The 27076-nt window shown below is 36.3% G+C and overlaps 1 protein-coding gene across 1 annotated transcript; it reads right to left on the bottom strand.

Moving 5' to 3' along the window:
- Positions 1-7315: 7315 nt before the first annotated feature.
- On the bottom strand, positions 7316-26907 carry LOC120079819 (putative cyclic nucleotide-gated ion channel 5). Its single transcript, XM_039034232.2, has 8 exons — positions 26650-26907; positions 25665-25736; positions 17196-17778; positions 14094-14306; positions 11428-11729; positions 10901-11012; positions 8910-9146; positions 7316-8184 (listed from the first exon to the last, which is right to left on the bottom strand). The coding sequence occupies exons 2-8, from the start codon at positions 25721-25723 to the stop codon at positions 7486-7488; spliced, it is 2205 nt and encodes a 734-aa protein (XP_038890160.1). The 5' UTR covers positions 25724-25736; positions 26650-26907; the 3' UTR covers positions 7316-7485.
- Positions 26908-27076: the final 169 nt, after the last annotated feature.

The raw sequence follows: 27076 nt of genomic DNA, 5'->3' as shown, positions 1-27076 counted from the left end.
AACGATTGGTAGTGTAGTCAAATGATGCGATTCAGCGATTCTCCTCCAAAATGAAAACATTTTTCATTTTATTCTTCAGTTATGAAAACTAAATACAACCTCCCACTTTCACGCACGGTTATAGAAGAAACCACCCATAATTATCTCATAATTGTTTTAATTATAAATAAATATAATAACTAACTTATCATATTATATTTATAACCTATAGTTTTAATATCACATCATATGTAATATTTAAACCATAGTTCTTTTCTCCTTTACTTGATATAAATCATATTTATATCATTTTCCTCTAAATAATGTATCTCTTATATCATATCAATTATATCACATATAACTGAACCAATTTAATCATATCATATATAATCAAACTCCCTCTTGTCAATTTGAACACTTCAAAATAACCCAAAAACTGATTCTCAACTTGAATCCATTGAGCTACCAAGGGAACCTTATGAACCTATAGCTTGAAGCTCCAACGGTACGTGAATAGCTGACTAAACTCTTTAGTCACAAGATCCATCATCCGTTAACTGTGGGGCACTTCATTAAAGATCGACAGCTGCATTCTTCTCACTACAGATATATTTTTTTGTCCATCAGATATAACCAATCAATAATACGTAAGTACACCTGGGCCAATTTGTCGTTTTGCCCCTGTAGTTACATCTAACTTCTTAAGTACCACTGATCCCTCTAATGAACAACACATCATAGTCCTACTAAGAGTGGACACCTCTCAGGCCATGAGAAGATGTGTGGCGCCACATCGTTCAAGCCCTAGAATCAGTCCTTAAGGGAGCAATCTATCTACTTACCCCTACTTCGAGGAAGGAGCGAATTCCACCTTGTGTAGCTGAGTTCACAGCTCCCCAATAAGACGAATTTCCAAAGTGGTAGGTTTGAGTCGGCGACCTGGTCACACGCACCCATGCAAATCAAAAGACCGCCCTCAAAGGTAGGAGTTCCCAACTCACTCAGGATTAAGGTCATGTTACTTATAGTCATTCTAGTGAAGTGAAGTCACTGTCATGAACGTCGTTATATAACGAGACTATACACTTCGTGATCCGGTCTTATACAAACTCCTTTGTATAGGACACCCCCACTCGCATGTCTTCACATGAATGATCAGGATCAAATCATCTATAGCACATCAACACTTGTAACTATCTAAAAAGTGGGTCGCATCCGTAGTGTCAGCAAGATAAGGTTTCCCTCCTATATCCATATACTACATATAACCACCACGACTCTCACCCTCACTAAGTCAAACCACTGATGCCACACTCACCACCACCACTCCCATCGAGCTACCAATACTAGATCCATCCTCTACCAATGATGATATCCAATTATGTCCAATCTCGCCTCTAAAAGATAAGTTGAAAATTAAGTTGGAGAAAAAATTCGAGGAGGTCACTGAGGTTCCAAGACGTACGGGTAGGAAGAGAAAAGAGATTAAACCCTATGCCCCTCTGTTTGAATTGAAAAAATCGAAGTTGAAGAGAAAGTACTACGATTCAGGTGCTTGTCCTCCTGGTAAAGTTGATAGGGTTAGCTATGATCCAGCCCATCTAGTGCTAGAGGAATGGTTCATCACCTTCTTACAATAGCTGACGAGCAATGTTGTGGAGCCTTACGTACCCGGCATGGGGGCTTTTTTTAGGATGAGCACAACCACAAAAGAAATATTTCGTAAGTTAATGAAGGATAGTGAATGGGTTGAATGTGATGTACGGACTAATTTGGTTATACAAGTTTTATATCGTCACATGTACTATGTTTTGGTTAGTAATATGTTCCACTTTCATTTGTAGGTGCTTAAGAGCATATTCATGTTCTTGCGGAGAAAGTTGCTTGCTCAGCCCGCGATATGCGTCCATGAGTTCACGAGGTTCCCACCAAGAATATTGGTATGTATATGCTTTTTCAATTCATTCATTCATTCATTAATTCATTTTGTATACTTAGTTCATTAATAATTCATCCATTCATTACCAATAGTGTCATTTGAACTTTTTTACACCTGAAAGCTTGTTCAAAGTAATACACGAGAGGACCGAGGAAGAAGTCGCGGCTGTATGGGTGAAAGAAGATAGTGTAACTAACCTTGTGCTTGGTTTGGAGCCGAATCACCAACCAGGATGGGTTGACGTAGACTACGTGTATAGTGCAATCAATGTACGTGAACATTGGATCCTAGTTGTGCTTGACGTGAACAGAGGACAGATATTGTTATACGACTTCATGCCATCGTACATCTCGATGAATGATATTGCACTAATTCTGATGTATTTGACACATATATTATCGGCATTGGCTTACTTCTGCAAGCTTTATCAGAAGAAACCAGACTTACATCATGACCCATGGCAAGTTTATCGTGCAGAAAAATGAGATATACAAGGTCGCAATACATTAGATTGTGGTTTCTTCTATCTAAATTTTTTTGAACATATGGTTTCTAGATCTAGTTCAAGAGAAGATGTCAGACTTTAGACTATATATGTTTATGAGCTACGGTCTAATACATTCATTTACTATATTGTATTTTTCAAGTTGTGAGCTTATTTGTACAAATTGTAAATGTCACAATTTAGATTACAGTACATGATTTTTTTCCCCTACCAGCCTAGCCAATAAAAAGCACACCATTAATACATGTAAATAAAACAATCGAGATGACAAAACAAGAGCGTGGCAAGTGGCAAGAAGAAGAAACGAGAAAATTGTATGAGAAAAAAGAAGGAGATAAAGAAACGAGAGGAAGAATTGAGAGGAAGGACCAAGAGAAGAGGAAGAACCAAGAGAAAAACAGAGGCCAATGTGTTACAATAAGTAAAATACAATGAAATATTTTACTACAAGTCTGTCTGCCTATTATGGCCAACTAAGTAGCTCATTAAAAGTCTGTCTGCTTATTATGGCCAACTAAGTAGCTCATTAAAAGTCTATCTATTGTGGCTAACACCACCAAAACGTATGCATTTTTTTAGAGGCCAATGTTCTCCAACGGATGGGATCATCTGTACCCGCCTTCAACCTACTCAAACGACCTTTTTCAGTGGAAGAATCTTAACATCAACATAATTTGGCGGTTTCTTCCATTCAGTCACATGGCCAAGTGGATATATTGATTTTGCATATGCAAGGACAAGCGACTCAATATAATAAAACCTGCTACATAGAGTGAATGGGTTGATGTTCTGCTCTCTAGCTACAACAATAGTGTGCGAACACGGATTCTCCAAGCACTAAAACTGTCCACAACTACGCTCAAGTGTAAGGCTAACAATACCATCTAACCCACCACTTTGACATGAAACCTGTAACAATCGATGGGGTTGACTCAGTATCGCCTGGCTTTCTCACACTCTTATGATATAATTTCCTCTTCATATTTTGAATGTGTCGGTGTGCTAACAGGCCAAATATTTCGTCGCTCATAAAATCATTGTTATATCAAACACCTTATGTATTCCAATAGTGTTGTTATTGGCAGTTTCATTGCTTCTTTCGTCACCGAATTGAAACACTCGACATTATTGTTGGTCATGCTATCATATCGATTCACATACTGATAACATCGTGCCCATTACTCGACACCCACATCCTCCAAATATCTTCTAAGGCTACCATTCTTGAAGTCAAATATTTGGTCCCAATATCTTTTGAACACGAACTCTCGATACGCTCTTGCTGCACTAACAAACAATTTTCTCACCGCCTCATCCTTGAAGTTTTTATTGATATTCCTCTTTAAGTGGAATGTACAAAGTCTTTGAAATGTTATTGGGAATACAGGATCAACTGCATTGGTGACAGTTTAATGTTGGTCTGAAACAAATACAAGATTAGGGCATTCCCCAATTGTAGCTTTTAAATTCATCATAAACCACTTCCATGATTGGCCATTCTCATTGTCGATGGTAGCATATGCAAGAGGGTACATCTGGATATTACCATCCATTGCAATACCAATCAAAATTGTGCCTTTGTACTTACCCTTCAAATGAGTGTCATCAATAATGATCACTAGATGACAATTCTTATTTTAAGCAAGGACCTAGTGTCATGAACATGTATTTGAAGTATTAAGATTCTTCAAGTTCAATCTCAAAAACGGTCCCTGGATTTTCAACCTTTAAACTTCACCATAAGCATGCAACAAGAGAAAGGAGTCCAAAATAAGAGGAGTGAGGAAGAATCTGGGATGCATGCATTTTGGAGACTAAACGGACATTTCACACGCGACTGATGTTATCAGAAGGCAAAATTTTGAGTGTTTTTTAAAGATGAGCCAAATTTCGAGTGGGCCTCAAAATTTGACTCATTGATATAAATTTCCCATGAAAGTAAATGTGTAATTTAAAACTGGAATTCCATTTGACTGAAGATCTAGTCTAAGGATTTTGAAATCCACCCATTCACTTGGTTGATCATAAAACTTCTACAATTATGCAATGCTCGCTTGTTTTAACCCTAACACATGTGCCTAAGACAACCAAAGCTACATGCCCTAATGTGTTAATTATTTTCTTAATCAACCAAGATGCTCAACTAATTGGATTTACCAATGTCCATATCAATTAAACACCCACATTAAGAAAGGTAATCTACCTAAGTTGATTTAATAACCCGATTAGACTAAATTACTAATCAAAGCAAAAAGTCTCTCCTATAGCTGGACACTTGTCTACTTAAAATCTGTTCTATTATAGATAACAGTTCTGGTTATCGGCTTTTGTGATCTAGAAAGGCACGCTTAAACGTATTTACAGGATCTTTAACCCTTTCCTGTGCTATGGGCTGAGCCAGAACTCAAAAGATCCAAATCATTCCTTTAGCATGAAAGGATGTGTTTGTCGGCCGAAAGCGGAAGGAAGGCTAAGGGGTCTGGAGGCTTTGGGATTGCAATCTTGCTGTGCTACTTTAACATGGATGGAAAAAAGTTTCCAACAAACCTTGCTTATGGGTCAATTGAATCCGAGAACACTACACTACATTCGCGGGAATACCTTCTGGGATGTATGTCCATCCTACCACACCTCCAACACTTGGAGATTGATACTCTCGATCAGAGAAGTTCTGAAAAGGTATATCTGATCCATCATCGGGGATGGCTCGAATACTAACGTTTGGAGCGATATTAGAAGAGGGAAGCTTGAGCGATCTATTCGGAGAGAGAGTGATCTACCTACGATTCTGGCTCATCCAAATCCCGAGACCAATAGACGGAAAATGTGGTTTCCAAAGTATCATCCTAGAAAAAAATCGAATTTGAACAAGGTCGGGTCAAACTACCTTTCTTTTCCCTTTTTGGGAAAGAATATGATAGTAGTCCTCCAGGAAAGTATATAATAAAGAAAGCAGTAATATTCAAAAGCATCTGCCATAGAAAATCTTACCCTCAGGCTATCTCGTATCTAGAACCCTCCCAAGAAAAGAATTAGCCTCAAGAAGAAGAATTCTCTATAGCCCTAAAAAAAAGGGATGACTAATGATCCAGAAAGCATAGAGGTATAGGAGAACAAAGTGCAAGCACCTTCTTTATTTTATTGCCAGATAGATTAAGTCAGATAACCTTATTTATACTAGGGGATGAAACTATAACTTATTTTATATATGTGGTAAACCATTCCCCTAGTGGCCTACGGAAGACTACTAGATGGCCTACCAATACATCTTAAAAAAAAGCACTTTTTTTTTTTTTATCAAAAGGATATTCTTAAAGAAAGCCTTCCCCCTTACTAAATCAAATAGGGTTGAAATAGACAACAAGACAAAGCATTTTTATTAAACTGGCTGATACAGGTTAAGAGCATAAAGATATTAACAGCGGATATGCTACTAATAAGTAAGAACCCATCTGCGACAACATAAGTAATATATATGGTAAGACCTCCTCTTCCTCTTCCAATAAAAATCTTTCAATATATCGAAGTGTTTGTCTTAAAGAAGGAGAATGAGAATCTCTATTACTAGAACTCGAGCCAGCGTCACCTGCAATTAAGGAAGAAATGAGGGGATCAGGCCCAGACCCCGAAGCTGGTGGAAGTTGCAGAGAAAAATCACTTCCTCCCCCTCTCCCTATCGGTCGAGCTACTTCGTTCCTTGCTATTTCGAGCCTTGGTCAATCCCTTCATTCTTGAAATTGGTTAATCATGCAATATGTTTGTGAAAAAATCGTTCTAAACAATCTAAAATCACACCCAAAAATGTTTTCACCCTTTGCCTTTTGAGATTAAAAATACATTAGATGTGTTCCTACTCTCTGACAATCAAGGAATTAATGAGAAATGCCCAGAAACTCATAAATTCAATGCATAGAAATTAATATTTTATTCAAGAACAGAGAAATATCAAACATATATCATAGAAGTGAAAATTCAAGTCTCCCAACCAAGATTTAATAGGTTTTAATCTTACCATAAACTAGAAATTACTTATCTTAACACTCATAGTGTGCCAAAATGAAGTTCAATCAAAAGAAAACCAAAATTGCAGGTGAAATGACCTAAATTGGGCAATATTTCATTTATATAAAGTGTTGGTATCGCGGCATTGGCCATATCTATCGAAGTGCAAAGGGGTGGGCAGCAGAGGCGCAACAGCGCACATACACGGGCATGTCTGTTCGTCAAAGTCCGGAACGCTGCGACGCAGTGCTACCTTGAAAGTGTAGCTTCTGGAAATTGCGCCAAGCGCAACGCTAAGCAAGGCACCACTGTGCCAAGCACTAAGGGCAATTTCGTCATGTCCTCTCTCTTCATGATTGATGTTCCAAAGCTTCATTTGGGTTCATTTGGGTTCATTTTCGTCCCGTATCAACTCCAATAGTCAATTCTACCTCTTAGTTGTTCAATATCTACAAAATCATAGAATAAACGTATAAAATCCTAAAATAAGTCTGAATTAAACTAAGGAAATTAGCACATTTTCGGTCTGTGCTAACAGAGTTTATTATAATTTAGCCAAAAAGTTTTAATGTCATTCATTTTAGAGAGAATAATTGCTCACGTCTTTTGGCAATGTGGCAAAAGCTACGTTAGTGAGAGCAACATAACCATCTGATGTTACAGGAGTTCTTCGAGAAATTTAATCACACAAATACACCAAAATATGGGGACACAAGATTTTGGAATCCTTTATTTAAGGATTTCAAAATACTAAAAGGATTAATGTAATGTAATAAGGGGCCAAATTTTTTGACACTCCTATTTTGACACTTTTAAAAGAATGGAGGATTAGAGAATCCCTCTGTCCATTAGCTTCCAACCTGGTATGCAGAAGCCTTCGAAATAAAATATAAAGCACAAATAAAATACATATTCCAGATTGATTTCAGGAACTTTTTTACAAGTTACAAACTACAAGCACATCTATAATACATTAGTTTCACCCCACCTAATCAATTTCAAAATAAAAACCATGAGTCAGATAATAATACATTCAATTTTTGTCACAATACATAATGGATCAATCTGCATCATCAGCGCTAAAATCTGGCTCTGGAGGCTTCTGCAATTTTATCAATTCCTGAGCGCTCTTTGCGTTCCGATATCGTTGAACGCCCCTGAGAGCATTGGCAGCAAATTTGGAAGCTAAGAAAGTTGCACGAATACTATAAGAGCCTCCGCTTGTAGCAGTTTGAGATCCCTCAGATTCTTCTGCGGCAACTTCTTCCTTTTGACGAAGTTCCATAGATTTTCTCTTGGAATACCGACGCCATGCCGCTTGAATGAAGCAAGCAGCCCAGGTCCTCCACTGTTGTGAGTAGAATCGGAACGTATGTTGCACCTGTCTACTGTGAAGGCGCCTGAACTGACTGGCCACAAATTTCAACTCTTCAGCAACGAGGGCAAAAGCCTCAACCTCTGTAATAGCCTTTACCGTCCTTGTAGAAGATGGAAGATTCGAACCAGATTTCGGGTCCAAAGCCCAGGTCAAAAGCTCTTCACCACAAAAATCACCTTCTTTCAGAAAGGTACGGTTGAAAAATCCACTCCGCCCACCATCTGTGGTCACACTCTCGAGCCGACCACGTATAATGAAGAGCATCTCATCAACTGGATCACCTTCACGAACTATGTAAGTGTACTCCGTAAACAAACATGGTTTCAGCCGCTCACAGATAGCATCAAGCAGCCTCTCATCCATGCTTTCAAACAGAGGAACCTAGAAATCATCAGGGATTATGAAAAATGTTAACGAATTATAGAGCGCAAAACAAATCCTAGGATGAAAGTAACTTATAAGCTAAAGCCTATAATTTTTCAACAAGTTATCAGTTTATATCCATGTGAAAGAGTTTTCGAAAAAACTTAGGGTGTGTTTGGAATGCATTTTTAAGTGTTTAATTTAAAAAATAAGTCATTTCGGAAAAAATTGAAATGTTTGGCAACCACTCAAAATAGTTTTTGAAGTGTATTTTCAACCATTTTTGTCAAAAGTGTTTAAATAAAAATAAGTCTTTTGAAAAACACTTTTTTCTCAAGTCAATCCAAACAGGCCCTTAGTTCCACGATATAAATATGTGTAACTGTTGTAGCAGATATAGTTAGAATATTCATACTTGAGGTAAAAAAAAAATGTACTGCTTGATAAAAAGAATGAAATAAGGAAAAAGAGCCAAAGCAACAGCCTTACCCTAGGTAAAGCCAAAGACTTAACGATTATTCGATAAGTTATCATGAACTGACATATTATTTACATGGATTTTTTTTAAAAGAAATTTAGTTCCACCCTTTGAGTTTGTACTAAATATTTGTGGCAGATATTGTGAGAAATGAGAATATTCAAAACAATCCCCACGTTTGCAAAATGAAAGAATATGAAACCAAACAACCAAATTTTTTTTTTTTTTTTAAAAAAAAAGGCAAGCAAGCAAGCAATAGCCTTACCCTTCTTACTAAAGCCAGACAAAGATGCCGCTTAATATCTCTCCTGAGATCCTTAGGTAGAGTTTGAACCAAACTCTGTTCATCCACCCCGCGAGTCTCTAACCACTTGTACTGATCGTAACGCCTGACTCTCTCCCGAAGATCTTGCGGCAGCAAGCGGTGATGCATCCACTGCTCTGAATCGCGCCTTTTCACCCTCATTTCCTCAAGCCTTATAGTTAGAGATTGAAGATAAGTCTGCCATAATAACATTACATCAGTTTCTGAATGTCTACGTACATGGTTTACTCTTTTCCACTCTAGAACATAATATTGAACTTCACAAGACTAGAATCTCAGTTAAGCACTTACTCCAATCTGTCAACCTCTTTACTGCTGAGATGGGTAAAGAGGCCAAAATATCTACTTACATCTCAAATGCTAAAGCAAGAAATATCTTAAATCTTCCTATTATTGTAGATGCCATTAATTATAGTTTGTTAAAAAATAACAAACGCTAAATCGACATGTCCCAAGGAAGTTGATAAGATACTTACCACATAACTTTCCAATGGAAGTTAATAACAAGATCTGCAATTGTCTTAAATTAAAATGACATAAGTAAAAAGGAAGACAGACAAGGAACTCCATCTAACTACTAGAAAAGTTGCAAATTGCACATACCAGGCCATATTGTAAAAAATTCTATAGCCATTTCAGCCAAACCATCCAAAAAGTTGGCAAGAGTTGCATCAGCTCACAAAATATTAACAGATGCCATAATAGCATTAGCTCATAAAATATAAACAGTAGCCACAATTGCATTAAGCGCACAAAATAAAGTTTGCTACTAAGACTAATTAAATGAACATGTGGAAATTTGTTTCGTTGTTTGCCAAATCCCACTCCCTTTAATAAGACTGTTCTCTGCCCTCTGGAAGTTTAAGATTCTTAAAAAAGTGAGGTCCTTTATTTGGCAAGTTCTATATGAACGTGCAAACATTTTGGATCGACTCTCGAGGAGGATTACATAGTTAGTGGGTTCATTTTGTTATATTCTTTATCCGAAAACAAAGTCAGGCCTGGATTACATTCTTTGGAGATGTGAGTTTGCACATGCAATTTGAAATTTGTTTTTCCAGATGTTTGGTTTGATGCTTGCCCGTCCTAGGGGCACGGGAGATATAAATGGAGAATTCCTTCTCCATCCGTCTTTTCACAATAAGGGTTGTTTCTTGTAATTGGCGGGAGTGTGTATCATGTGGAATCTTTGGGGTGAAATTAGAAGAACATATTTAAAGGGATGGACAAGGAGCCTAGCAATGTCCGGGCCACTTTGCACATATGCAAACTACAAAACAAGGTCCTTAAATTTTAATTGCTCGAAAACTCCTAATATTTTAATTCCCCACGATCCTGGCATCACAATTCCATATAGAAACAATTTGAAAGAAGCAAGTCAATTGCTAGTACCAGATCGCTAATGCTCCCATGGCCCCTATATGTGTTGCACAGAGGGGCAACTAACTAAACTCAAGCGACCTTTCTTCTTGCAGGACCTTTGTAGCTTCATTAATTAATTAACCTAGATACTCAATTTGATCAACTTTGTGAATCTCACCTATATTCTATAATTTATTCAAATGCACTGAACACATTTCCCAGCCGATAAACTAAGTAATTAAACCCTAAATAGTCATTTTTTTTTTTTGGAAGCCTACAAGCACATCAACTCTCGAAACAAGATTCAGAAGAAAAACCTACACCAATCACGTCTGTTGTTGTTTTTTTTGTTTTTTTTCTTTTAACTCTTCTATTGACGAATGTCAATGCTAAACATTCAGATGAGCATCACAAGCCTATAATTTTAATCAGATCTTTAATTATCATACAAAGAAAACAGGAGGCCTACCAGACCTCCAATGCTCTCAACACCAACATTAACTAGAAAAAGGAAAGAAGAAATTTGAACCACAAACCCAGTCATTATTTAATTCGAACTATGGTGTTACCTGCATGTTGCCGATAAGAAGGGCAAAGAGAATGAGACCAAGTACAGCTAATGCTATAGAAAAGATCACTTCACCCGGGTACGTGCTTGTTTGAAGCCCCTGCCCAAGCGTACTGCCAAGAATTGAAATAAAAATAAAATAACTAATAGCACTTCAGTCAAAAACATGGGCCCGTATGCTTATGCATTTTCAAGTCTAATTATCATTTTCATATAATTTATTGGGTAAAAGATCATGTACGAAAATTTTCAACCTTGATTCAATCAATAAGGCGAAAAGAGATAATCAAAGGTCAATTGTATCAACTTTGATGTACATTTTCTTGCAGACACTTAGTATATGATGCACAATTTTTTTCTACGTGAACATGGGTGCATAATGCATAGATATGACTATTGAGAGTGAAGCAGGAGGTACATGCATTATATAGTACAAATTCCCTGGGAAAGATTTCTCTGCGAACAACAGCCTTTTAACATCCACGGCAGACACAATCCACTGGCTTCTTTAAATAAGGTAATACATACCTCAAGTTTTGTAGTCCCCACCACAGACAGTAACAATATTTAGCGATAAAATTCTTGGAGGCGGCAATACCAGAGGACAACGCCTGTTGAAAGATTCCAAAATCAAACTGATCATTTTCATCAGCAGGTTTGCAACTTGACTTAAGGTCAGCCACACCTGTCTGGTTCCAAGTTGCATAACCTTTCATGTCTTGGTTACCACAATACAAGAAATCTTTCCTGCAAATAGGGGCATTACAATACTTCTGCCAACATGTATCATTGCGTTCCACAGCTAACAAGTACCATAATGCTCCTACTATCTGCAACGTTAAATCAAGTAAAAATAAACTCAATTTGGTGGATAACGGATCTGTTTATACTTTTGAAAGTTCTTATTGTTTGAAATCTCAGCCATTTTCTAAATAAACACATAAGATTTAAAATTTTATTTCTTTATTTTAAATTTTCATTAGGATTTCAAGAACAATAATAATTTAATGTGATCCATTTAAATTTTATAACATAAATATTGTTTTAATTTAATAAAAATAATGGAAATATCCGAGCATAAACTATTATTATTAACTGTGGGTTTCAATTTTTTAAAACTAAAAAATCGAGCTTTCATATAAAAAAAAATGAAAGAATTTACGAGGACAAAAGAAAAGAGTTCCAACCCTGACTATGAAATAAACTTCAATCCAACACAATAAGCCCTAATTGACAGTTACAAAAAGCAGAAAGATGTAACGTACCTAGATAAAAATATATTAGTATGGCATTAGTCAAGAGTATAGGGGTAATTAGATAGGAAGTTAGTTACTGAATCTTGTTATAAATAGAGGGAGGGAGAGTAAGTAAAGGTAGGAAATAGTTGAGAGGTTTAGGGCTTGAGTTAGCATACTCTAGAGGGAGGTTCCAAATGCCTCGAACTTGGTTTATTTTGTATTTCTTCAGTTAAATGAAATAACATGATAATAAATATTTCATTATGAAACAAAATTTATAATTTTAACAAATTTTTACTCTATAAAATAACATAAGTAGTATTTTGGCAAATTATTGTCAAAAAAACATTTTGGCATATTAAAATAACATAAGTTTATATTATAAAAAATTAAAAAGATTGGTTCGACCACATTATCCTTGCATAGGTTTATGTTTGCAAATTTATATTACATCTAAAGAAATATTCAAAAGATCAAATAATTTAAAACAACTAATACTCAAAATAAAATAACTAAATTTAAAAACTTATACAAATTTAAATTCTAACCATCAACTTAATACAATTGAATAAGAACTTCAATTTACTCTTAACTCGAAAGTAGATTAAAAAATTTGTATCAAAATCAAAGTAAAAAAAAATAATGACACTTAAAGATAATTCTTCCCAATAATTCATTTAAGTTAATTCACTAGTTTAATAAAATAAATACTATTAACTATCATTATTTATTTTAAAGTGAATTACATTAAAAAAAAAATATTTGGAAACATATACATTAATTATTAAATTTTCTAAACCTGCACCCAAAAACACAGTTTGAGCTTCTTCCTAAACCTTGAGGCACCCTGAAGTCTTCCTAAACCCAACCTTTCTGAACTTGCACCTCAAACAGAATTTTTCATTTTCAAGCTAGTAGATACCTAAACCCAACTTGCAAAGCCACCCCCCAACACACACACACAAGAGAGAGAGAGAGAGAGAGAGAGAAGAAAAAACACCCCTCTAGTTCTTCTACCTCTGCAAGTCTGTTAATCTGTTAATTTTTCTACGAAGGAAAAAATATATTGATAAAATGAAAATTACAATAGAAGTTGCACTCTTAGAATTCAAAACAGCCTAACAGAAAACTAACCAATTGCAAAAAGAAAATCTTCAAGCCCATTTCAAATGACTTTAAAAAGAACCATGGGAACGATTAGATCTATCTTGACAAATTGACAATGCCAAATAGCTTGATATAAGATGACAGCTCAACCATAGTGCGATATCGAAATCACCAATTCCCACCTACCCGAGCAAAAAACATGAAAATCACAATAATTCCTCCCAAAAATCTTCCCTTTCTAAGCAATGCTTTGGTGGTTCATAGTGTAAACTAACATATTATTGGTATAGCCCTTCTGAAAATCAAATTAGTATGTATCTAAAATTAACCAATAAACCATCCAAAATCCAGCCACTAAAATATTGAAAAGTCGGATAGAAAATGTCCACCCAACTATAAACTTATACAATCAAAGCAATAATAGCAATAAGCCAAGCACTAAAATCCCCAACTCCATCCATCCAACACACATATTAAAACAAGCACGCGCATTTATAGTATCATCCAGACAAGGATTTTCAAACTTCGCCAGAAATCTTAAGAGGGGAACAACAAAGAGGGGGTTATCAAATTCATGACTAACCAACAAAAAGGGGGTTATCAATTTCATGAATAATCAACTTTAAGACTTAATTTGATGAACTTGAAACTTTAAGGTCAAATTTCTCCTAATGAGCAAAATTACAAACAATAAAATTCTCTTTAATTTATGGATTCTTAACGGGAAAGCCAAAATTTAGCTGCTTATCCTTTTTCTATATAACTTGCAATGATTAATTATAAATAAAACAAAATGCAGAATTCTTAACAAGCTGTGGACCAACTACGAAGGGAAAAGGAGGGACTTACATGACTTGCAAGCATATATAATAGCAAATAATATGCAGCACCTGCCCAAGCAGTTTCTGCAAAAACGCCTGTTGTCCTTTTCAACTCTGAAGTCAATGGTACTGCTCTAAAAAACCTTGGGATATATTGAAGGAATACAATTAAAAGAAGGGCCTGTTTTGTCACATATACATCTGAACCTTTTGACCTTTGAAGAAATCTCCAAACCACAATCTGTGTATAAATAAATGGCAGATTAATTCTCAATATTCACAATCTTACTAGAAAAACTCACGAATTATTGGAACATGTGAAAATCAGACTGTGAATATAAGAGTGTGACTTGAACGGCAATACCATTTTAAATTGGAACTAATAAGAATGTGAATTTTCAATAAAGATTGTGAATTTTCAATAAATCACAGATTAAATCCTATTAGGCTCCTTTCTGGCTACCATTTTTGTAAGGCCCTTTATTTCTTGGCTCTTGTTTGGCCCTATGGTATTCTTCCGTTTTTTTCCTCAATGAAATCCTGATTTCTCAGTTAAAAAAGACAAACATATGAATTTCTCCAAAACAAAATTTACAACAATGCCTATTAAAATGCTAATTAAAAAGGGAGTTAGATAATCAAAACCACAAGGTTGTCATAAACCTAAATACCTTCCTCTTCCATGTGGATGATCAAAGCAAGGAGACCAATTTGCTTCTGATCATTACAGCCTTTAGGGTATTCTCAAGCTCAAGATCAATATCATTAAATCAACTATGGCTAGTGTAGACCTAAATACAAAAGAAGTAGAACACTGCCTCCTTATGGGATTGCCTGATGCAATCCTTTCCCATTACATATTTGGACCTTCCCAAGATCCCATATGCAACAAAGAAAAAGAAATTGATTATAATTTCATTGATAATATGAAATTACAAACGCAAACGTGCCATAAGAGATTACATGATGCTATTCCTTTGTGCCATAAGGGAAGTAAGATTGTAATCACAATAAAAAGGGGTAAATTTACACCAAGACAGAGAAGTGTACAAAAGATGATCAAAGAATTGTGTAAATTTTTGCTTATCTTAAAAAATATGGCGATTCTGTTCATTCCAAATATGCCAAAAGAAGCATTTGATGGTGTAGTCCCACATAATCGCCTTCTCTTTCTTGAAAGAATGATCAATAAAAAGCATATTTAGTATAGTAAGAGGATCATTTGGGAAAACCACTTGGTAGTTGAAAGAATTTAAAATTATCCTCCAAAATGATTTAGCAAATTCACAAAAAAAACCAAAATGTGCATGATGGTTTCTTCTTTAGTACAACAGAGTATGGACCGACTTGGAGCGGATATCATCCATGGAGCCTTTTTTATGAGAGTATTGGCTGTGTTAATGCTACTATGGCTAACCCCCCACAAAAAGAACCAAATCTTCTTACGGATAGGAACCCCCCAAATATTAGCATAAAGGAGAGCGTTTTGATCATTACCATTGGATGCAAGATGTTGTATGGGAGATTTGGTGGTAAATTGACCAGACTTGTCCAAATTCCATCTCCAAGTATCATTAGTCATGGTGTCGGTGCGGGCCACAAGAAGTTTGGATAGATTAGCCCATTCAGCAATCTCATATTCATTAAGATTTTGCTGCAATCCAAGGTCCCAAGAATCGAATTCCATGTTCCAACACTGAGAAATGTTTGCCCCCTTTTGGCTAGAGAGAGCATATAATCTTGGATAGGCGACTTTGAGGGGGGAGGTGCCAACCCATTCCAAAAGGAGGTGGATGAACCATTGCCAATTACATTAGTGATATTATTGTGGATGAGTGCAACTTGTTTAGCAATATGTATACAAGGACCTGTGTAATGTTTAAAGAATCGGCCTCATGGGTGTAAAGGGGTGCCATTACGCAAAAAATAATAATAATGGTAATAATCAGTGGGCTTAGAAAATGGGATAGGTTCTGCTTTGAGTTAGCCAGTCACCCTTGCTCCAGCAATCCTTCTAAACCTCCTAACCTATTATCCTTCAGTGTTTGCTGCCCCCAGGAAAATATGTACAAAAATTGAAAGGGCGCTGGTTAACTTTCTTTGAGAGGGCACTAACGAAGAAGGGGGATTACACTTGTCAACAGGAAAATAGTTGCTTCCCCAACTTGGAAAGATGGCTTTTGTCTAGCTAAAACCAAGAACAAAAGCATGGCTCTTCTCTCCAAGTGGATTCAGAGGTTCCATGAAGATTATGATTTGAGTCAAATACTCAACTAGTACAACTAAAAGCTTCCCTCAATATGCAGATTAATTAGCACAAGAAGCCTTCATTTTTGCATCATGAAGCTTAAAGGTATGTTCATAATTATACCTTTCTTATTAATAAGGATGGCATCAGTACCTTCTTTTGGTATAATTACTGGACTGGCAGAGGCATCTCAATTCTCAAAAGTAGCTTCCATAGGATCTATGCTTTCTCTACTTGGCAAAACAATTACACTTGTTAGATGTGGGATACAGAAAGAGGAAGATGGATGGTTATGGAGCCAAGAATTCCTCTTAGAGTCATAGACTTGAAGATTGGAACGACTTTTCAAAACTAACAACAGCAAAATGCTAAGCCCTCTGCTGGATCAGTTAACATGGATCGTTGAAAAAGATGGGTTCTTCTCTATGACATCATTACAAGGCTCCTTTACATTTGAAGATCAGCTTCTCTCTCCTACCTCCTATAACGTCATAAAGAAGATGAAAGCCACTAGAGAAAACGAAAAATATTCTTCTGATCTCTTGCCCTTGAAAGTATTTGCACCATTGACATAATTCACAAGAGATTTTTGGCTCTGGGCTATCTACCCGAACTGGTACAATATGTAAACATGCTTGTAAGGACAAACCTAGAAACAGAATTTACAAGCAGACAAACAAGGGTCCCACAAAAATAATAATTAAACAAAAGGTAACACGGGATTTGACACCGCAACATTTTAGTAAAAATAGCATTGGACAATGCAACATACTAATGCTGATTGACAAGGTGGAAAGCTTAGATTATTTACGTAGAGAAAAAAATCTCAGAAATGGAGAGAAATGCATATAGAATATAACAGCTAATTTAGTGTCTATAAACCTGTGGAAGGGGCAGCACAGACACCAAGTCAATGATGAAATACCGCCGCAAGTATCGCTTTGCTATTTGTGCAGGATCAATCACAAGTTCACCTCTCCCAAACACCCGAGATGATGGAGCAATATAAGCTGTCCGGAATTGGAGAGCCATATGAATAAGATAGAAAACATCAATGATGGTCCGCAATGTTGTCACTGTAATTGCCAGCTTTCTATCAATGCCAAGACAGTTTGAGCTTGGGTTAATGACAGGAACATAAAAGAATAGTGGGTCCACAGATATTGCCAAAATACATGATATGACAAAAAGTTTATTCAAAAATAAGAGCAATTTGTCTTGAGGATCAAAGATTTTCTTCTTTGACTCTTTAAGATCCTCTGGAAATACAGCTCGAGACACCCCAAACTTGAGTGATCGGCCAATTGATTTAAGTCCTTCCGAGCCTTTCCTCATTCCTCTCTTAAAGGATCCAGATGGCTTTTCATTTGCATGGACTGCACGGTTAAATCCATCTATATTAAACCCGCATCTTCTCATTCCACCATCAGAAGGCGATGACAATCGGGAATCCAAGTCATCCAACCTTGAAATAAATAATCAAAACGAAAAAGCATGTCAGATTTGAGTCTTGCATTGTGTAATATCCAGAAAGGAAGACAATTGGAAAAACACATTTTTAACAAGTTTGTCCATTTCCTTCCATGGATGATTCAATGGCTTCTATGGAATCCCTTCATGTTTGATTCATCAATTATAAATTAATTTTTCAAAATGTCACACATATGTGCACATGCAAATATATGTGCAATTTTTTGGCCTTTTTTTTTCTATATTTTGTCATTGCTTCTCAAATGTTAACGAGAACATTGAGAAGATGATTTCTTGTGGTAGAAACACATGCATGCACTGCATAAAATAAAAAAGAGAAACTTAAATAGCATTAAGAAGAAGCCATGACATTTTAATTCTAGCAGTCAAACTTATTAACATGTAAAAAGAGACTCTAAACAACTAAATAAATGACAACCTTGGTGCTTTAAATACTTTTCTAGATAAGACATATGATGCTAATTTGACTCTGGACTGCTAAAGTCCAATTATGAGAAGTTCATGTGAAAATTTTCTAACGAAAAACATTCCTTTCTTATCCAGAAATATAAGAAATAAGAAGGAAAGATGAAAATATCTCCCTCCACTGAGAAAACTTACCAATAATAAAGTCAAATGTTTTATTTCAAACAAAATTTGCTCATAAAGATGCTAAACGAGGAACCTATGTGCTAGGTACATGTCTAATCTTCATGTAAAAGTAAATAACAAGATCAAAAGTTTAAATATGTAGAATGAAAGTTTATTTTAGGAGCTAAGCATTAAAGATATGAGATTGTATAAGGCAATATGCAAATGGCTTAAGCTGAATATTGGAAAACGTAACTTTCATTTCAATCAATAAAGCGTTAAGTGCAAATAAAGGAAGACAAGAATACTCAAAACAATAATACTTTTCATAAAACATTTTTACTAATCATATCTGAGGATTTAAATATTGCTTAAATCTAGAGGAATATTCCCTAATTTCAAATCATATTTTATAACACTTCCAAAAACCAAAGTTGTACTTGGATCGTTCAGCTTGATGCAGAATTGGAATTACTTTGAAAGAAAATGGTTCTTTGCAGAGAATCTTATATTCGAATAAATTTAGAGATTCTTGTTCATTACAAGTTGGATTTCTTGCCTGTGTTTTTCCTTTTTTTTCCTTTTTTTCTTTTTCATTTACAGAAAACAAAAATTTAATTGATGAGGTGAAATAACAAAAGAGGATTCAAGTGCATGGGATGGGATGGTGTGTTTGGGATTCTTTCTTCTAAACGTTTGGAGTGATGATCGCTCGTCACAATAACGTCAGGACTATGATTGAGGAGTTCGAGGAAAGGTTGTTTTCTTTGGTGTGTGGGGGTGGGTGTGATTTTATGGTTTTGTGGAGCAAATGGAATAGGAGAGTGTTTAGGGGTGTGGATAGGGATCCCTCGGATTTTGGTCCCTCACTCATTTTCACGTTTCTCTTTGGGCTTCAATTTCGAAGGACTTTTATAATTATCCTATAGCCATTTTGTTACATAGTTGGAGCTCCTTCTTGTATAGGGTGCTCCCTTTTTTGTGGGCTTGGTTTTTTTTATGTCCCAGTATTCTTTCATTTTTTCTCTCAATGAAAGTTGTTTTCATCCAAAAGAAAAGGGGAGATAGGATAGCGCATTCAACAATTTCTTCATCCTTCAGATTTTGCTTAGGGTAAAAACTCTAGCTTCCAGTACATGGGTCCCACATAAACCGATTCATTAGACTTTTGAGTGATGGCAAATAGAGAAGGAAATCTGTCTTTTAAAGTGTTTTTTTTAATAGGAAAATCAACTTTAATTGAGAAAAAATGAATACAAGGGTGTGAAAAAAATAAGCCCCCAAAAGCAACCCTTTAAAGAAAGGGCTTTCAACTAAGCATGATGTTACCTATAGAATAATTACAAAAAAACTTCGAAACCAAAGCCCAAAACGATACATAAAATCTCATTAAACACCATATCTCACTAGGGTCCTTTTCCGGACCTCTAAACACCTACTCCCAAACATCCCATAACACAGCACACACTCCCCCAAACCACAACAAACGGCCCTTCTTTCTGTCTTTCAAAGTGTTGTCCCCCAACCAGGGATCTGACCAAAAACCAATGGAGCTGCAAATTGGAATTTCTGACTATACATGAAATGTGGAGAATATATGGTTTTTGACACTGAAAATATCTCCAGGGACCCTTGGAGGTGCTTCAAGGAAGTGTGACCCGGTTTGAAATCAAAATGTGTGGAACCAAATTCTACAACAATGACTTTTCTCCATAAAGCAGGTTTCTATCTATGAAATCTCCAAATCCATTTAGCCAATAAGAATTCGTATTTCTGTTTGATGTCAATAATCCCCAACCCTCCTTCCTCAAGGGGAAGTTTAACTTTGTCCCATCTTTTTTTCCTATGTTCCTTTGCTGTTGATTGTTGGGGAAGACTGTTTTCAAAAGCAATGGTGTTGGCCTAAGAAAGCTTCAAATGCCCTTCTACATTTAGTTGAAGGTCCTCAATTAAATACTCAGACAAAAATTCTCTGGTCCAATGGGATCTTCGTCCTCCTTTCGAGGTTGTGGTTTGAAAGAAACTCTAGAATCTTTCGTGATCAAGAAACGACAGATTTTTTTGGAGTTTGGTTACTCTTTTTGTTTCTACTTGGTCCTCTACTTTTAAATTCCTTGGTAATTATAGCCTAACCCAAATTTATACTAGTTCAGCTCCTTTTGTAAGTTGTTCTGTGAGGATACCTCATCTCCCCCTCTTTTTGTATCTTTCTCTTTGATAATGAAAGTTATAGACAGATCATTGGAAAGGCCCACTCATAGAAGGAAAAAATGCTCTCTCCTCTCTCCTCTCTCCCCTCCCCTTCTCACCATAGAACTTTCCTTTTCTAGCCCCGACCACCATGCCCCAGTCTCTAACCACTGTGCCCTAGCCTCCATCGATTACCCCTTCTTCTTCCATCATCCGGTCGATATATATTGACTGGAAACTTTTCTCCTAACACCGACGGTCCCGGTTAACAGAAAACACTTCAAGCTTTCAGAACAAAGTCAATCCAACATCCATTCTGTCTTTATCTCGTGGAAATCACTTGATTGGTTAGCCTCCTCTTTTCAATCTTTGTTCAACGATCCCTGCAACCACAAATACTTTAGAAAATTGATTGATGATGGTGATACTCTGTGGCTTGAAAAACATAGCAACAAATATGGTTTTTTTTGCCGAGTTTACCCTTTTAGAGCAATCTGGCCACCGATCCATAATCCTTGTCACTACTATGGAAGACAAAAGATGATGGTTTTGTTTCTTCTCCTTGGTTTCAGATTATTCTGGGAAACCTAAATCAATGATCAAGGCAACAATCAATACTACCTCTACTTACAAAGCAGCAGTTCAATAAAGAAGCATCCCCCTCTCCATGACCAATAATGATATTCCCCCATCAACTTCTAGTGGTATTCTTCCTTCCTCTGCCCCTTTGTTACCACAGTTTGATTGGCAAGCTATGGTGGTTGTCCGGCGGTTTGCAATTGGTGACTCATGGCTGGCTATCTGTGACTCTCTCCAATCCTATATATCATCTCATTGTACTATTAATCCCATCTCTGATGATAAAGCTCTGCTGCACGTTTATAATTCGGATATTTCTCAAAAACTATGTGCCAATTCGGATTGGACTTCCATTGGTCCTTTGAAAGTTAAGTTTATCTCCCCATCCATACCATCATCTTTCCAACAACAAATAGTTGCATCATATGGAGGCTGGATTGATGTGTTTCATCTCCCAATTACTCACTGGATTGAAGACATTTTTAGATATATTGGTGATATATGTGGCGGATTTGTACAACCTTCAAATCAAACTAAATGGGGCTTGGTTCTTTCATTTGCTCGTCTGAAGATCAAGGAAAACAAGCGAGGTTTCATTCCTTATGAAATTCGTCTACCAAAAGAGTTGGCCGCCGATGAAACTCTAGTGAGAATTCAACCTATCAGTGCCGATTTACAAGGTCAACAGAATTTCCCTCTCTCTCCACAAAGAAACAACATTAAAGGGGCTGCTGAAAAGGTGAATCTAATTGATTCTCGGCTAAATGAAAAAGGCAAGTCAATGGTTATTGAATCCGAGCATTTGGTCACTCTCTCTCCCCATATCTTGATCATTTGACCAAATTTCCTATAATCAGGAAGAATACAAACTTTCCTTCTTTGGCCAAATCTCCTATGAATATGGAGAATATAAATCTTCCTCCCTCTCTCTCTTTATCTGACCATTATGTGAGCCCACCAAACGATCCCTTACCTTCCCTTACTTCAAACGTAAATCCTAGCCATAGGGTTTGAAAAATATTATTCGTGATGGGAATAAGGATCGGTGCAGTGTTGTTAATGATCTTCCGTCTCTTGTCTCGCAATTAACCATTTTAGATGATCTAAAAGATAAAGGTGCCCTTGATGAGGATCAATTAACGTGGCATCGACTTCTTCGTTAACATATTGAAAACCTACCATTCAAGATCATATTCATTGGCAGCAGCGTTGTAAGATTAAATGGCTTCTTGAGGGTGATGAAAATACCCGATTTTTCCACAGAATTGTTGCTACCCGCCGCTGTAAGTCTTCCATTATTGAAATTTTCTCCCGAGATGGTCATGGTCTTTTGACTGCACACAAGATTGAGACCAAATTTTTGTCATTTTATTCATCTCTCTTCACAAAAGATATGGGTCAACGTTTTCTTCCAACTAATCCTGAGTGGAATCCTATTTCGCCCCCTCAAGCCATAGACCCTCAGCGTCCTCTTACTGAAGACGAGGTTTCTGCTACTGTTTCCTCCCTTGGTGTCAATAAATCTCCTAGGTCAGATGGTTTTACAGCTGAATTTTTTAGGTTTTTCTGGACTACACTCAAAACTAATATGATGTTAGTTATTAATGATTTTTATACATCTGGGGTTATTAATGTGAAGCTGAATGAGACTTATATTTTTCTAGTCCCTAAGAAGGTTGACTCGAAATCTGTTTCGGACTATAGACCTATCAGTCTTATTCCATGTGTCTATAAGATTATTGCTCGTGTTTTATCAAATTGTCCAAAGAAGGTTCTTCCCTTCACCATTGCTGCCAATCAGCTTGCTTTTGTGGCTAATAGACAGATTCTTGACGCTTCTTTGATGGCTAATGAACTTATTGATGATTAGACTAAGAGGAATAAATCAGGGATTGTTTTAAAACTAGACCTTGAGAAAGTCTTTGATACGGTTGATTGGGATTTCCTTGATTCTATTCTTCAGATAAAAGGATTTGGTTGTCGTTGGCACACTTGGATCAGAGGTTGCATAACCAGTACAAATCATTCCATCATTGTTAATGTCCGCCCCCGTGGCAAAATTATTCCCTCTCGCAGAATAAGACAAGGTGACCCTCTCTCTCCCTTCTTATTTATACTAGTTGCTCATTGTTTGATTGAGTCGTCTTCTTAACCACAACTCCATGTTGGGCCTTACTGTTGCTCACCCTATTGGTCACTCGGCATTATTCTTATGTTTGGCCCTCATCTATTTCTAGTGGTTCTTTTAGAGCTCCTTGGAGGTACATTTGTACATTTGCTGACCTAATTGCTATCCGGATTAGACGTCGTATTGGTGATGGTTCTTCTACGTCTTTCTAGAATGACTCTTGGCTAAGTTGTGGTGTCCTTGCTAATGTTTATCCAAGGTTCTTTCGTCTTGTGCGGCAACCTGAGGTTACTGTTGCTAATGCTTAGTTCTCTTCTATGTCTGCTTGGAGTTGGAGATTGTTGAATGGGCTTCATTATCTCTTCATCTGGCATCTATCCATTTACATTCCTTCCCTGATGCTTGGTTGTGGCCTCTTGATCCTTCGAGGCTTAGACTGCTTTGGTGGGTGATATGGATTCGGTTTTGACTGACCTTTGTTCGGTGATTTGGAAGGACAGATATCCCAAGAGGATTAAAATCTTTCTTTGGGAGCTCAGTTGGGTTGCCATCAATACTGTTGATCGTTTGCAGTGTTGTATGCCTTATATGTCTCTGTCTCCCTCTTGGTGCCATATGTGTCATAAGCATGCTGAATCGCTAGTTCATTTTTTTTTCCATTGTTCTTTTGTTACTAGCTTTTGGGATCTTCTCTTGCCTGCTTTTGATTGGTCCTTCAATTGTCCTAATAATATTTCTGATGCTTTGGCCTCCACAGTAGTGGGTCATCCTTTTGTTGGTACTAAACAAGTGATTTGGTTGGCCTTCATTCGTGCATTCCTTTGGTGCTTATGGGGTGAAAGGAACGGAAGACTTTTTAATGATACTTGCTCTTCTAGTACTTGATTTTTAGAATTTGTTTTGTCTAATGCTTTTTTCTTCGTAAGCACCCTTTCTCTCACTTTAGTTTGTCTTTTTTAGTTAGTAATTGGCGATCTCTATTGTAATATCTTTGCTCGAGGTTTTCCCCTTATATATATCAATGAATTGTTTCTTTTACAAAAAAAAAATAATAATGAAAGTTATGTTTCTTTAAAATTTAAAAATTAAAAATATTTTTTTAAAAAATAATAATAATAAAATAAAAATAAAAAAAATTGTCCCATCTCAATTTATGCGTGCCTCACTTGTCTTTAGTTCCCTTCCATAGAAAATTCGAAAAGAACCTTTCAATGGATGCAGCACAACTGAGAGGTATAGGAAAAGGGATAGATAGATTTTTGGGCTTCTTTCTTTTCGGGTGTTTTGTCTTTTTTCATTCACAGTGGAAACTACTATCCTTGAAATTTTTCTTCCTTTTCGTATATCTATAGAAAGTTGTTTCTTTTTTTGTTTAAGAAAAGAAGTACCCAAAGTTTCAGAGATAGATATCTCAAAGGAAAAGAGTTGGGACCTTCTCACAACGTGGGTTCTTGGCCTTAGCTTATCTAGCCAAGCTTTTTATTTTATGAATAACCAAAAATTTTATTAAGAAGAAATGAAAGAATACAAGGTTGCCCACGAGAAAACGAAGCAAACTAAAGAAATAGCCTCCAATCAAGTAAAATAAGACTTCTCTTTGTATCCCAATAGTATTTTTTTTCCTCTTAATTTTTTTGCAATTTCTCTATCCTCTAGAAGGTTATTGTATATTTGAGCTACTCTTTTCATTTTATCAATGAAAAGTTATGTTTCTTTTTCAAAAAAATCAAGTAAAATAAGACCTAACAAATAATTACAAAAATGTTTTGCCACCAAAGCCTAAGACGTTAAACCTAATAAGAAGCTTAATTAGCCAATATATCAGTTATCCAAGAAAAATAAAATAAAAACCAATACCAAGAACTGGTTCCACTGTCTCTCCCCCTTCTAACCAACAAAAAATTAATGATAATACCTTTTTAAGAAAAGATTGAGAAGGATTAGAAAGAGGACCATATAAAGTTCCCAAATCTTAGTTCTGCATAGTCTACAATTTATGCATATTGACACAGTGATCGTTGTTATATACTACTCTTCCTCACTCAGGTTCTTTGAAGACTTGGATGTAGATTTATGGTTCATAGGTATACCACACAGTAAGCTAAAAATGCCTTATGCTGGAGCAACTTATAGTGCAATTGCAGGCTTAAATGTTATTAATAGTCCATCGATCAAATTAACAGCCTTATAGAAGAAAAAGTTATCTATTGATCTAAGTTTTGCAAGTTGTATACGTACATAATAAATTATATAGCTACAACAGGGCAAAATTCCAAACTTGTAGATTTATTGAACAGTTCAAAAGTTTCACATGACTGCAGGGAGTACACTGTTAACCATCTTCAACACCTACGGGGAAATAATAAAATGGAACAAAATAAGAGTCACTTTACCTCACAAACTTTTCTCGCTGACCACCCATCAGTTGTGACTTGTAACCACAATCAAACATTTTCTACAAGCATCTGAATTCATACAGAAAAGCATGTTAAGGTGGTTATCCTTCACATTAGGCACTAGTGTAATAAACGGTCACTGGCTACTGGAGAAGTCCAACACCCATACTTCAGACAAAAAAGAATATGAAACTACAATTTCCAGAAACTTATATGATGAAGTACAGGTGATCAAAAATGATCAACACGCTAAAGTAAATATCAAGAAGAAAAAATAATAACATATACCACAGGAGTATAGCACACTAGAACACCAATTGGGATAATAAATTGAACACCGTATCTTTTTTTAAGTTAATCAGCACATTTCCTAAGCGCTCCACATTCTAACCGGTTTGCTTCCAACTTACACTTCGATTTTCTAGAAATGTAAAACCCACAAGTTACAACTAATTAGATCGACACATTTTGCAGGCTAGAAGATGAAACACTCTCATACCCATGACTTCTTTACCATTTTTACCATACATAATAACCAGAGAACTAAGATCTTAACCATGGGACTCTTAACGAACCATGAGAGATAAATCATTTCCAGAAAAAAACCCAATACCAAGACTTCATGGTTTCTCATGTGATAACAAGATTACAATTAATACTTAAAGCAACAAAATCAACCCAATCTCCATAAACTAAAACCTCAAAAACACTATAACATCCTTCATTTCAATCCGTTCAAACCCCATAAGCAATTCCCAGTTCCCAATCCTCCCAGAATCATCCGATACCATTGAAACAGTCAATTACACAAAGCCATGTATGACAAGCAAGAAGAAACAAAATCCCCCTTCCCTCAAAACTCCAGCATCCAATTCATACAACAGATAGATTCTAAAGCAATTAACAAACAATCAATCAATTGGGTAACTGTGATTGGATTGGAAGTGTACGTGTGCTTAAACTAGTCAACAAAGAGACTCACCACAATCAGAAACCGTCAGCTCAGTCCATGGCGCACAGATAGAGAGAGAGGGAGAGAAAGTGGAAATCAAAACAGACCAGTGAAAGACGGAATTGGAAATGGATTCTCAGGTGGATAAAAGGAACACACAGACAACACTAAATCTTCGGGAATGGCTCGAACGCGTAAAGCGGAGGAAAACGGAGAACTGATGAGCAACAGCAGGTGCCTCTTTTGAAGCCGACGATGATCATTGACATCTTCGAGTAAATAATTACTATATTACCCCTCTAGTCTGACTGGGTCGTTAATCTTCTCCTTTGTTGAAATTTACAAATTTACTAACTTTTGAAGTTGTGTCCATTTAGTAACTAAACTTTTAAAAGGGTAACATAGATTTCAAAATTTTCTATTTTTTTCGATAAGGGTAAAAAGTATTATGTATGAA

The sequence above is a fragment of the Benincasa hispida genome, chromosome 6 (genome assembly GCF_027475165.1).
Source record: "Benincasa hispida cultivar pf3 chromosome 6, pf3_genome.v1.1, whole genome shotgun sequence".
NCBI lineage: Eukaryota > Viridiplantae > Streptophyta > Magnoliopsida > Cucurbitales > Cucurbitaceae > Benincasa > Benincasa hispida.
Note: the sequence above shows the minus strand (reverse complement) of the source record. Positions and strands in the feature narration are given on the sequence as shown.